The 14972-nt window shown below is 37.1% G+C and overlaps 1 protein-coding gene across 2 annotated transcripts in view; it reads right to left on the minus strand.

Annotated features, from left to right (window-relative positions):
* LOC115620717 (ETS-like protein pointed) overlaps positions 1-14972 on the minus strand; it is a 95901-nt gene that overhangs the window by 29815 nt on the left and 51114 nt on the right. Inside the window, exons 1-4 of one of the 2 annotated variants that reach the window (XM_030514095.1) lie at positions 7659-7863; positions 7418-7534; positions 5595-5798; positions 4625-4909 (exon numbers count right to left, since the gene is read on the minus strand). In XM_030514095.1, coding sequence (XP_030369955.1) covers positions 4625-4909; positions 5595-5798; positions 7418-7534; positions 7659-7863 — 811 coding nt within the window. Of the gene's footprint in view, positions 1-4624; positions 4910-5594; positions 5799-7417; positions 7535-7658; positions 7864-14972 lie in introns of those variants that run through there. The other variant, XM_030514094.1, reaches the window with a different exon arrangement.

Below are 14972 nucleotides of genomic sequence, written 5' to 3' on the forward strand. Positions count from 1 at the left end.
GTTAACTAAAATGTATATTGGTGGAGGATCCAATTTCTAGTTATCGGGGCGCTCCACTACCATATGCAAATAGACACGTACTCACACACACACACACACTCAAAGTACATCAATAATATGTAAATTCAGCAAATTAATGACTGACAAAAAGACAATCGAAACGAATTAAGCGACAACCTACAAAAACCGCAGGAGGGAGCAACAACGGCAGCCACAACAACTCACTGACTACAAGCTGTCGCATAATTTGTATGCGGGCCAGTCGGAGCCAAAGCTGTGCCTGTCCCTGGGTCTGGGTCTGGGCCCACGGGTCGGTCAACAGCGGCGACGACAACGACGGCGACGGCAACAGCGACAGCGACAGCGGGGCTCGACAATCGCCGGTCGTTTACTCATACACGAGATGACAACAGCGGCTACTTGGGGCGTTCGTACTATATACTTTTAGAAGAAATTGAATCAAATTTGAGGCAGAAGAAAACAAATTTTGAAGCTCGCACTCCTCCGCTCACATTTACGATTAAGAATTAATGTGGATTTGTGCTTGGATTTTGATGTGGTTTTTATGATTAATGCTCTTCCATATACAAGTTATTACTAATTTATTAATGCGTACAATTTGTCTTCTTCTTTTTGACTCTAATATTGTAAAAATAAATTCTTTATATACAACCTTTCAATATCATTAAGAATGCTGGCTCGTATAACAGCCCCTGTTTTCTGGTATACTATACTTGTAGAATATTTAGTCACAACACAGTTTTATTTTCGGTGCAGAATTTCATGCAAATTATGGAATTTTTTTTTGGGAAATGGGGTGGGAAAAAATACTTCTTGATACTATCGCTAGTTTCGTTATAAATATAATACACTACATACGATGTAAAATTAGCGAAGAAGTGTCGAAAAACATGTATTTTATTGTTAAATTATATAACATATTAATGTTTGAAGCTTAACTCAGAACCACGTCGATGATATATTTCGTTTATAAATAATTAGGAAGTGACGAAATCAAGATAATTTTCTTCCCAGTACCCATTTTAATGCAAAATGGATTCCGCATGTAAACGATTGAAAGACAAACTTTTTCATTTATATACATACATGGATTTAAATAAAGTCTCGTATAATTATAATAAGTATAATTATAAATATAGTATAACGAATGAAAGCCCTGCTTTTTTATTTTATTTATTTGTGATCTGTTTATTTTTATCATTTCTTATAGACAAGAAGATAAATTGGTAGTGAAATTTAAAGAGTACGCTTCGCATAGAATACTTGTATATGATGTGCTCTTTAGAGTGTCTGCAGGAAACTCACATACTCGTTTAAGGGCATTTAAGTTTCGGCATTTAATGGCAGATAGATTTTTGTGTCTGATTGTCAAATTCGTTGATTGTTTCATTAGCAGCGCACGCCTTATATACATATGCATTGGAAGTATGCACAAACATCTGACCATTATGGTCATAATGTGTCAAGACCGTAAATTCAATTAATTTATTATAATGTTCATAACAGCAGCAGCAGCAGCAGTCGCAGCCGCCAAACCAGTCAGACAGATAGAATGCTGATAACGAGCATCTCTGACAAGTTAAATTTTCGGTTTAACTGTGCACGCATTATTGGAACGATAGTGCAACACACTCCAACACTCCACTCTGTGGGCAACTTGATTATTAATAAATTTGTGGCGCACACTCTATCATGTTAACACTCCGCAAGCTGGCATCGAAAGTGCAGTTAGAGTCGGAGGAGATACAATGCATTAATGAGCCGTCGCTCCAATTTGTATCACGAGCATTAAATAAATGTATCTCAAGCTGTGCCGGCGTCGGGTAGCAAGTCGCCAACTCAATGCCTAATATGTAAACAATTTAAATAGATATTTAGATATGCTTATTTCGCCTGCCTGCCTGTCTGTCCGCCTGTCGGTCTGTCTCTTCGTCTCCTCATCTCTCCATTTAGCTGCCTACGCTGGCGCCATGCGCCCCTCCAGGCATTTTGCTATTTGTTTTAAAATTTAATTTCCGTTTCAATTTCACATAAATAAATTAGTACCACACAAATATAAAACGGCTACACATTCACGATATATGCTTAATATATGGCCTGCCATTTAAATTATGCGCTCAATCCAAACAAAGTCACACTCATTGGATGCACACTCACATACCCGTACATTAACAATTAATAAAGATACGCCCATTAGAAAAAAATATCAAGTCAAATTTTATGTTCGCGAATCGTAGGTGCGTTAATTTCTTATAACAAATGAGAAATGAAAACAATAAATAAAATTAAATTATTGTTTAAATAACATTTTGACATGGGCCGGATGCACTAAACACATGCCAATGCCAATATCAAAATCGGGCATTACGATTTGAGGATGTGAAATAAACAAGTTTGATTACTTAATGGAATTTCGGGCTAACATTTTGTATAAAGCGGTAATTAGCCAGCGCCGATCATTGAAGTGACTTATGCGTGAAGCGAATCGTATTTTCTAGATAGTGAGTGATTTCTAGGAAGTACTAAATACCTTGAATACTTATGTAAGGTGAACAAAATATTGATAAGCTAGCGAGGTAGTCGAGTTAAATTTGAACTCAAATCTAATTGAACAAAATTTGATCTATATTTTTATACTCTGTACATGAAATGTACAAGAGTATATTAGGTTTGCGGGAGCTGAAAAATGTAACAGGCAGAAGGAGGCGTGGCAGACCCCACAAAGTATATATATTCTTGATCAGCATGACGAGACGAGTCGATCTAGCCCTGTCTGTCTGTCCGTCCGAATGAACACCTGGATCTCAGAGACTATAAGAGATAGAGACACCAAATTTTGCACAAAGATGCGTTATGTGTGTATTCTATACGAGTTTGTTTTATTTTTTTGATTTTCCCCCCACTTCCCCCCTATGGGGGTTTTCCCGATTTTCCATTCGTATAATCGCCTATATCTCGGAGACTATAAGACCTAGGAACACCAAATTTTAGTCCCAGATGCCTTATGTGAATACGCAGAAAATGTATATTTTGGAATTCCCCTCCCTCCCCCCTCTACCCCGCAAATCGTAACTCCCGTAATTCTTGGAATTTCGAACTAAAATTTGGAATGGAAATACCCCCAGTTGGTTATTATGTGTCCGTATGCCAAATTTCATTATGATAGACCGATTTAACAAGAAGTTATAGCCATAAATATATTTGCTGATGCAGCGCTGCTGCAGCGCTGCTCAAGCGCTGCCCGCGGCTGTTGTTGATGTTGCTGTTCGGTTGACTGCGAAAATGCTTACACAGACACGAATAGATGCGCATAGGCATACATACACTCACACAGACGCAATTGCTATGTAAATGTGCAATTATACACCCTTTACGTGAGTTCGAATACCGAGAGAGGTAAAATCGATCAAATTTTTTTTTTTTTTTTCTATAATTATTGTAAACATATGTACAGAGTATTTCAAAGTCGGGACACCCGACTTTAGCTTTTTTACTTGTTTTAAAAGTATTTTCGGGTGTGTATTTAAAAGAAATTTAAATATCCAAACGAATCTAATAAAATAAAATATGTTATGAATAGCGAGTTAGAAAAAAAATGTTTCAAAATACAAAAAGAAGTTTTCAGATTTACAATTTGATTTTCATGTCAAGTTGAATATAACTCAACAAAATTAGCATTATATTTTTGAAAATATTATATCATATTTACTCGCAGTGTGAAAGGTTTTAAATAAAATTTTTAGAACTTAAATTTTTAATTTTAAATACATGAAAGCATATATTTAGATCAGTCTTTAGCTAACTTGTTTTAGTTTGAAAATACGGATTCGAAAGGTTTACAAATCGGAGTAAAATTGAGCTTTCCTTCATAGCTCGGAGCAACCTATTTTAAGATGTTTATTTGCTAATGTTATTGGATTTGACCGAAAGCTGTTTTTTCAATATAGTACAACTTTTTTATTTTATTTGTTGGAACAAAAAACAAGACTGAAATGTTGAGAGCTGTGTGCGCCCCACTCTTAAAACCCCACTTTAAAAGAATGTTTTGAACATGTGAAAGTTGAATTCTTTAAACTACATTTTAAAAATAAATTGTATTATTAAAACCAATAAATTAAGGATATAAAACACCTACACGAATAAGCAACGGATGTGGTTCAATTTTTGAAATTACGGAAGCTATGGAAAAATCAACAATAGAAAAAGAGTGGAAAGAATACAAATTTCATACGCGTAGAGCTTCAGAGGAATATGAATAAGAAGTACTATCTGTCCTTCTTATCCTGTTGCCTCTATTCTCTACAAGTTCCCTCTCATCTGTTTTTTTTTTAAACCAATCTCTCTGGTGCATAGTTTGCAATCAATGTGCCTTTATTGAGCGTATTTCCTCAACCGGAAGGCGAGTCGAATTGTATTTATTTGCCATTTGTTGGCATCTTCTTTAATATTGGTAAACATAATTAGCGCACTTGATAAGATTGTTCAAGTGGAGGTAAAATCTAATCATGCTCAGTTGATGGTTATGGTAATAATTTAAAATATGGCTTGTTCCGCTCATAATTACCGGAATTAGGACACAATAAATTTTATGGATCTCACTTACCGCTGTGTTGTTGCATGGAGGGTGAATGGAAATTTCTCTTATCACTGGTCGCTGTTGTTGGGCCATAATCAATGGACAAGCGATTCGATGGGTTGTTGTTGTTGTTATTATTATTATTATTGGCATTGTTGCCAGGCACTGTTGCTGGTGTTGTTGCTGCTGCTGCCGAATTCACTGTATTGCCTAAATAACTCGCTACTTGATGGTCCGATCCACAGACCGAGGCTGTAGTTGCGGACTCAAAGGAATTCGCATGCACAATGTCCTCATTTGGTTTTTCACAATCTGTGTGTGTGTATGGTGGGGAAGGGAAAGTGAAAAGAATACAATTAAATTTATGTGAAAAATCTTATTATGAAAAATCATATGACCCCACTAAAAGGTTTTTAAATTCAATAAATTATATGGTAGGTAAGGACTGCTTGTTGACTTGTTTTTTTTTTTTTCTTTCTTTATATTGCAGAGCAGCGAAATTGCGAACTGATTTGACTTCCGCAGGTTGACCTTAACGCCAATGTGGCAAGAAAAATCAAATTGTGTAGCAGTAGGAAGCAAATTTAGTGGCGGAAAGCGTGTGTAAGACTGCTAGTCTCCTCTCCGAATCGACCCGACTGGTCCAACTGCTCAAACACACATATACACCTTCACCATCGCCATCGTCATCGTTGGAAAACCCGTTCGTGCAACAACCCCCCAAAATGGAGAAGAGAACGTGGCTCGGCACTTCGGATGTGGCGCAGTCGATGGACGCTCTGTGATTTTGTTAGCTTAAAGACTTCCGCTGCTTGCGCCAATTTTCCGTTCTATTTTATGTCAGAATTTCAGCGCAAATTGGTTTAGCCATAGTCGATAGTAGCCATTCAGTTGCCCACCAGCAGTTTTAAAGCCAAGTTGTTGCAGCAACTCTTGCTGGCGCCAGTTGCTTATTGATATGCCGATCACGCGCATTCACTTCATATTTGTGGCTTACCTTTTTGTAAAATATCCAAATGTTCCCATAGAATATCACCCGTAAATGCCGGTGTTATGGCCAGAAATTTCTCCTTGCCTAGCTCAACCATTTCACGGCCCTTCATTTTGTAGAAGGGCTCCAGGTTCATTGAGACCAATGAGAATTCATTTTTAGCCCAATTTAGCCAATAAATGACATGCTCCTCCGTCCATTCGCGTGGATCTGTAATCAAATTATAAATAATTCAATGAACAAAAAACATCTAAATTAATTGTTTTCTAATATACTGCAGCGCCGCTTCTTCGCTACTTAATTATTATTTTCAACAAGTCACCAAGAGTGCGTGGGAGCGCATTCAAAACGTTATTAACGTTATTGCTGTGAGAACCTATTAATATTCATTTATGATCATGTCTAGGCTCAAGCGTATAGCTGCTGTCTTTTATTGCTGTCTCTATTGCATGTGTTTATATATTATTATTTTATTGGCGTATCAAATGCAACAAATTCAAATTTACTGCTAACTTGTGGCATGTGGATTATACTAATAGTAATTGATCAATTTACTGAACTAGCTCATCAACATAATACAGGGAAACATTCTAAATTCTAGCAAGTAGTTCTCAATATTCATGAATTAGCAAAAGCATGAAGCATTTGCCGACTGAAGCAATACTCGACGATTTAATAAAAGCAACAATGTGCTGTGAAATCTGTGATCGCGGACAGTCATCTTTTAGTAATCAAAACTAAATGGCAATCAGCATTTAATTGTCTTACCCAACGTAGGTTTTCAAGTTGATAATTTGTACTACGATTGGTAAGGTTAAGATAAGGAGAAGTCAGGAAAATTATAGGAAAGTGAAATTGAAAGGCGTGATCTTAACCAAGATTTTACGCTCAAATCAAATCAAAATCTAATTAAATAACGCTTTAATGCTGTAATTCATGTCCAGTTGCAATCTACTAATATATGAATCCATTAGAAACTACGATATCGAGTAAGACACATCGATGTTAGGAAAGCAGAAGAACAACTTCTAGACCAAAATAAAAAAAAAACCTTGATCAAAGAAAGTGATGACATATCGGATGTGAGCGAACGTTTTTTTCATTTAGCCAAGCCTGATTGAGTATCAATTGAGCATTATGTTGTCCGTTTTAATTACAGATTATTTTCTTAAAATATCCAATCTCTTTTAATAATATATGGACCTTTAAACATGCCATATTAAAACATATCTAGTTTAAAGAAATAATTCAGAATAACTATTATCAGCTGGAGAAGCATTTTGGAGTCATTCAACTGATGAATACACCCAAATCTGTAACATATATTTCTTTAGAGATAAGGAACCAATTACCTATTTTTGCATGTGATCAATGTGTTTTCTTACACGGTTATTTCTGGAACCGATCAACCGTGTAAAAACAGAATTAGGTGTATTTATAAATACCCTATTCCCTCAATAGCTTAAAAGTCGCATGGATATTGTGAAGGTCCCTAAAAGGTCTCTCAAAACATTTAAGTTGACTTAGAAAATAAATATTTACTCCATTGAAGCCTAAAGCCTTAACAGAATAGTTTGAAATGGAATTTATGCACCAGAATTTGGTAACAATACTTTATATGTTGATTTACCCACCAAGGTTTTTGCTCAAAAAGACTCTACAAATCACATACGAGCATGTATGTATGTATCTTCATAGATAACGCTTTAAGCCTCTAAGCTTTGCAAATGTTTTTGCCACTGTGTAGCATAGGTAAATACTGTATAATCCATGTACATATATGATCTGCGATAATAAATACAAAAATGTATGATACTCTTCGTGCTTACCTTTGGTAATATTACAGTTCTGCACCTCCTTCTCCCATGAGGCAAATGAGGCCTTCAGCACCTGGCTAACCTTATGATTTGTGCCTGGTGTTAATGGCGGCAACGCTGTGGGTATATCTGCAATAGGAAAGATAGAGAGAACATTGCTTTACATTCTCGATTCAGTCTAAGGCTGTGTAGCTCCGAAATATATGTATGAATGTATATATTTCAATGAAATTCAAGGGAAGGCTAAAATTACCTTTCAATCTGCCATTGGTTGTGTGCAATTGCTGCAACTTGTGTGCTTTTAAATTGAATTTACTCGAAAAACATTGATAGTTGTTGTTGTTGTAGTTGTTGTAATTGCTATTGTTGTTTAGAAACGCCTGATGATTGTTGTAGCCCGTGGTGCGCAATGGCGGCAACATGCGACTATCATTCCAATCTATCCATTCATTTGTCATAATTTTGCAGTATTTTCAATAGATATGCAATCAAAGTATCTCTAAGATGTTGAATATAGTGTAACAAATGCTTAACGAGCTGCTGTTGTGACTGACATACTCGTAGTAGCTGTGCGGTTGTTGGGTGTCAAGAAGTCAATTTAATTGTTTGCCCATGAAGCAATTAAAGACGAACTCACTGCACTCGTTCACAACACAACACCCATTCATGAAGACAAGTTATCGTCAATTTCAATTGCTTTAATTTATTGGCGTGAAAATCAAAATATCAACGGCAGCAACAAGTTTGACCCGAAATGTCAGTGAAAGTCGCGACCCTTTCTTCACAACTTCCGCGCTCGCATTTGTTGCGTAAGGGCGGGCGGGCGTCTGCTTGTTGTGGTTACAAATGTATCTACGCGGCACATCAATGAACTGACTTCTTATGGCCCTTCAATGGGATTAGCGTGCAATTTAAAAGCGATTTTGTTGTCTTGTTGACTTCTAGCACTAACCAGTTGTATTTTATTTAAATAAATGCAATAATAAACAACAATTATGGCGTCACTATTTAATTGTGGCACTTGTTTAAATGCATGTCATTAAACGCAAATAATATGCACAAAATAATTCATTACAAACTGTCAACATGCAGGCAATAAAATGGCAAAACAAGTTCTTCAATTGCCGTTTCACTCTAACACACACACACACATGTATATACACAAACACATGCGCAGAATTGCAATTTATTTAAATATATTAAGCGAAAAATTCACGACGTACGAACAAAAAACAACTGAAAATTTTCTGTAACGACGAGTTATTCTCTGTGTATCTATCGGATTGCTGGATTTGTGAAGCCAAACTGAAACGAAACGATCGCGTCGTCGATGATATCCTAAACAATGATACGAAACGAGTCACGCACACCCATACAAGGCATACAGATACGCAAGAGAGCAACAATCGGGAGAGCGCACGCTGAAGAGAGAGTGCAGCAGAGAGCGTATGCGTTGAGTGCGCAACAAGTGGAATTGAAACGAAACGAACTGGAATTCATTCACAAACCGCTTGCCTTATCTGTTGCGCGTGTGCATATATATGTAGATGTACATGGATAAGTGTGTGTGCGTGTGGAACGGAAACGGCCATCATCGTGACGACAAAAACAACAACAAAAGCAACTACAACTACGTACACCTAGTAAAACAACAAAAGTGCACAACACGTTGTTTGTTTAGCCGAGAGAAAAAAATAAAACAAAAAAAGGCAAATGTACGAAATGAAAACCAAAGCAAATAACAAATAAAACAACGCAAGGAAGCATTAGTATTTGGGTGGAGCGAATGTTGTTGCTGTGCGTTGTTTTTGTTGCACAACAGGTGAGGGCTGCAACTGAAATTGAAACTGGGACGGGGGCTGTAACAGGTGCCGGGCAAATTAAAGTGTTCAAAGTTCAAGTGCAAAATGCAAGGGCAACAAATGAGGCGATCGAGTGACCAACACATATCAGCAAAGTACAAGTATTTGCCACATTTTATATAACCCTGTTGAAGAACCTAACTCTACTCATGTTGCCAACACACACCTACATACATACAAACATATGTTCATATATATATATACATACATACATATGCAAGAGGGCATATCAATGCACACAGAGGAGTTCCTTGTCCAGTTGTTGGTGAAGGGAACAATTTATGAATGAATTTCTTATGTTGCTTTACACGAGTATTCGTCTACGTTCGAGCTAAAAACTCCACACGATCAAGAAGAAGAAACGTAAAGTAAAAGAAGAAGAAGAAGCAGCTACAAAGTACGCCCGAAGGCAAGAAACCAAATGCTACGATCGACAGCAGCAGCAGGCAGCTTCGTTGTTGGAGTTGCTGGTTGCTTTTGCTGTTGTTTTTGTTTTTGTTTTACGTCAAAAATATACAACGGCAACAACAACAACAATGGTTGTAGGCAGAAGGCAGAGGTGAGGTGCTTCCGCTGCTTCCGTTGAATGGCGCGCGCATCGTCGTCGTCGTCGTCGAATGTATCGAACAACAAAATGTTTTACCTATAAGAAGATAAAGAAGGCAGACCGGCAGGCAGGCAGCCAGCGACGAAGTCGCGTACAAACTAAGTATGTATGTATGTATGTAAGTATGTCTGTCTGTCTGTCTGTATACGCGTAGCAGACCAAAAGCAAAGGCTGGCTGTATGATAAAGCTATTATGACTACGCGACCAGGTAAATTTATGAATGAAACGCAGCCAGTCAGCCAGCGTCGTAGTCGCCAACCTATGAATGAATTGAAATTACGTGCGCGTCGACGGCGACGGCAGCGGTGGCGGCGACGACGACGACGGCGGCGGCAACGCAGAGATCATTTGGTCATTATCACAAAACCGCATAATTGGCGACAAACGCAGGGAAACCCTTTTACAAGAAAACCTACTGACGTTTTTATGTATGTACATACATACATACATATGTATTATGAATATAACTTCAAGATACAAAAGCGACAACATCTTCGTCTTGAACAAATTATTGTTTTAAACAGTGAAACCTGCCTATGTGGATTACAAATATAGAAAACTAACCAAGAACAATTAATAGTTTTTTACTTAAATCTTATATGTGAGCCAATAATAATAATAAAATGTGGAAGAGTAATAACAATATTGAAAATATTAATCAATATTAATAGAAAAAAAGATTTGAATAATGGTTTTAATTTAAATCAGTAACCTATAAGAGCGAGTCTCGTATGTGTTTGGCTCTACTTAGTGATATTTTTAGTTTCTTTCAGTTGTAAATGATTGAGGGATTCTTGAAATGTCTGCGAGATGGCATGGTTTCTGGTAGACACCCCCCAGTGTTGAAGACGATTTTTTTCATTTTTTGTAAGGTAATTATGATCTGATTTCGAAGCTCCCTCTTCTGCAAACTTCACACTTCAGAGTTCAACAAGGGGTGATACAAGCGCGTTGAGTACATACTATAATTGTACTTGCTATAAAATCACACCTTCTTTAAGCTGAAGGACAGTCGACTTTCTTATTTAAATGTTAGGTGAATTGCAGGCTATAAGGGTTTCAGAACCCCATAGCTATAAATTTGTTCACAATTGCTACTAAAGGTATTAATAAAGGATGTGAAGCCCCAGTTACTCAATTTAAGAAACCAAATTCTCCCAAAACGATTTAACTTAACAATGGGACGATGGTCAGCATTTACGATATATTTTCCTGTAATCGTAAGTATATATACATATGCATGCCATATTACCAGTCTATGTCATGTTTTACTCATCGTTGTTGCAAGGGAAAGAAAAATCTTAAAAGCAGCAAAATATGTAGTTACAAGTTGAAATTACAAAACGTCTGTGCGTGTTCAAAATACATTATGAGTAGACAATTCTTCTGATTGCTGTTATTGTTGTTCCCTTTGTATGTAGTTGTTGTTTTTGTTGTCGTGCTGCCGGCTGGCCACACAGCAAACCACTTGGGTGTTAATACCATGGCCATTTCTAGGCGTCTGACTAAAGCTTGAGGGCTGCAAGTGAAGTGTTGGTAATCATATGAGGTGTTCATTGGGCGCTTCATTTTCCCAACTAGTACTTAAAATGGGTCAGAAGACCCAACACGCAGCCAATTCATGCAAGACACAGGCAAATGATTATTCAGTATTTCTATAATCTCCAGATAACGATTAAATATATGGATATCTTTCAATCAGAGCAATATTGAACATATAGACTATGGGGTTTGGCAAAAATATGGTTTGTAATAAACTTTCTATGTGTTTGGATAAGGCAAGTCAACATAAAAAGTTTGATGTCTCTAGCTGTTTTAGTTCAAACGTTATCGGTGTTCATACAGTTAAACAGGAGGACGAACAAACAGACGGTCATTTTTACATCCATGGAATGAAAAGGCATATCACATAAAAACTACATACGAGTATATGTCTGTATATATGTAGTGTATAATTTAGAAAAACACAACGAAAAATGTAAGTTTTTCCTTTTTTAAAGACACGAAATGCGCTTGCCAAGACGAGGACACAGATCACTTTTGAAATTAACAAGAGTCATGAATATATTCTTTATAAAGACTCATAAGAAACAGAAGCTTGTTCAATATACCAATAGCAAGCGGCTACCGGATTCGGAAAACATACGGTCTAATATTACAGAAGTGGATACTATTAGTAGGAGTTTTCGGGCTACTTATAAAAATGTGTATACGCCCCGTTAATTGTCTTCAAAATTTGTAAAGGGTGATTATCTGCAGCCGATAATGTTAAATTTTCTATAAACGCCATCACCATTCTACAACTGGCGTCAGTTTCCTTTTGAACTGCTTTGTAAAATTGGAGACCATAAGCTAACGATGATTTTACCCAAACCCCGATTATCGCCGATATATATCGTTCGTAAAAACGTCGGAAAAAATCGAGTACTAATTATCAGCAAAGTAAAAAAAAATCGATGGTTTTTTACACACCCTACCTCATACGTGCAAATAATGTAAAAATGTAATAATAGACACTGCCAATAATTATTTAAATAATATGTAAAAACTCACCCATTTTCCAACAATAAGAATCGATTGACAATGTCAGATAGTAAATGCTACATTATCTGCTAAGCGAGAATATTTATACCAAAATATTATTCGCAATACTACAAAATTTGTATCACTTTTTAATCCTATTCCGATTTCAACGTAATACATATTTATTACTCGGAAACAATAAGAATCAACGGATATCGATGCCGAAAGAATTTTTATTGTTACATCCATTTTCGTAGCAAAAGTAACGGCAACTTTTTGTTTGACAAGCCTTTATCATCGATGCCAGTTCCGGTTGCAAATTTCTGTTATCGTTCTCGGCTAACAAGCAGAACGCGTACAAGAATTCAATTTGGTTTCCAAATAGCTGTGAATGGTCTCATTATTTTGCATTAGTTACTTTATTGACACATTATCACAATGTTTTGGCGCCCAAGTCGACACCAAGTAAATAGTCACGTAGACCACCAAGTGGCTCAAAGGCTTTGCGGTTGCTCATGTCGATCGTCCGCACCAGCCACATAAAAGTGCGTCACATCATTCATTCTATTCAGATAGGAAAGTATCAGCATAGGAGTATGTTCTTAGTAATTAAATTATTTAATTACTTTATATTAACGTTCATTTTGATACTTATACTTCTATAAGACGTATAATGGGAAAGCGCGCGTAATACGTTACAAATTTCTTATCTCGATGCGGCTTATCGAAATTCTCCGAACGAGAAGCTATGCAAGACGTTATATTCTAGTATATGAGAACTCACTATTGAAGAAGTAATAAGGAAACCTAGATGGGTAGGTCACTAGGCAAAATTTATTGGTGCAGGTTATTTTTTGCGCTGCCGCCACCTTGAGATTGCTTATCAGTTAATGACAAGGCGGGCATATTAAAATTTCTATGAAAACGTGCCCCATTTAAGCCATATCAATAATAACTGCGGAAATGATAAGAAAATTGAGTATAAATGTCGACACTTTGACATTCAATTGAATGTTAGTTGGCAAAAATTCAACAGTTCCGGTTCCTTTTTCGTTCTTTTAGCATGCGACTCCAAATGCCTATATCCGGACAGATAACAGTCACATGTATTTGCAAAGTTCTCTTCCGTTTTGGAATGTTATCTACAATCAGACACCAGTTAGGCAATTGAAAAGCACTTGAGTACATATACACATGTATTAGTGACTTCAAGTACATTGTGAGAAGCTTGGCAGCCCTTTTTTTATAGCCTGTACCCAAAGGGTAAAAGGGTATATTAGTTTTGTGCGAGTGTACATGGAACACACAGGAGGAGGCGTGGCAGACCCCAAAAAATATATATACAAGTATTCTTGATCAGGATGACAAGCCGAGTCGATATAGCCATGCCCATCTGTCCATCTGTCCGTCTGTCTGTATGAACGCAAGGATCTCAGAAAGTATAAGAGCTAGAATAACCAAACTTAGTATCCAGATTATCCTAAGCCCGAGATAGGACGAGTTTAGGTTATGTTTTGTAATTTTTCCCCCTTTCACCCACTACAGAATTTCGTCTATGCTGTCCAGATTTCAAAAGCTTCATAAATCAAACTTTGCACACACAATCTATATACAGTTATCTACTTTTGCTTCAAATTCATCCAATTCGGTCAATTCTAAGAAACGTTATAAGAGAGCCCAAGAGCTGCAGCATCTTCCTCTTTTTGCTTCTGCTATGGCCGCATATAACTCAGTGAAGGAAGTTTGTCTGGGTACAGAGTATTTTACTGTCGAACTTGCTCGACTGTAGCGTTCTCTCTTGTTTTATATTCGCAGCCCTTTGGAGAGTACTTGACCACGGTTAAGCCCTACAAAATTATCTATATCATGCGCCTTTTGTAGTGAAATTAATGAATTGACTTGTTACGGGGTGCATGCAGGGCCCAATATTTACTTTGAACAACTTTTTCTCTCACATCTTTAATTGGCCAATACTCATCAAGACTACGCAGTTTCTCTGCCATGGAAATTAACAACTACAGCAATCCGCCAAAGGCACAAACCACAAACCCACAACAACAACAACAACAACACCGACAACAACACACAAACGCTCAGTCAACCAACAACATTATTAAGTATTTGCTATTGACTTCCGGTCGTTAGATATTTCATTACCAACTTCGTGGAGTTTCTCCTCTCCTATGCAGACACAAGAGCTGCCTGCTTGTTGTTGCTTTTCTTTTTGTTGTTGCTGTTGTTGTAACGACAAAAGCATAAATTTTATAAAATTCTCCCACTTGACGACTACTGGTACTGTTATAGATAGGCTAGGCAGCTGCACCAATCAAGGTCTGGGATGGGGAGCGAGCAGATTCGTTGGCCCACAACCGGATGATTTGAGTTGGAATTGTGTCGATTCCTTGCCACCACAGTTGTATAAATAGAACGATTGTTAACTGTACTTTGTGATAATTAAATATGGCAAAGGCTCTCCTCTCAATGCATTGATTGTTTACTCTCTTTCTTCTTCTGCATCAACACCTTGAATACTAATGAATGTTCCTGCACCGGAAAAATGTTGAATACTTTTGA

Source organism: Scaptodrosophila lebanonensis, unplaced genomic scaffold, assembly GCF_003285725.1.
Source record: "Scaptodrosophila lebanonensis strain 11010-0011.00,11010-0021.00 unplaced genomic scaffold, SlebRS2 tig00000024-arrow-pilon, whole genome shotgun sequence".
NCBI lineage: Eukaryota > Metazoa > Arthropoda > Insecta > Diptera > Drosophilidae > Scaptodrosophila > Scaptodrosophila lebanonensis.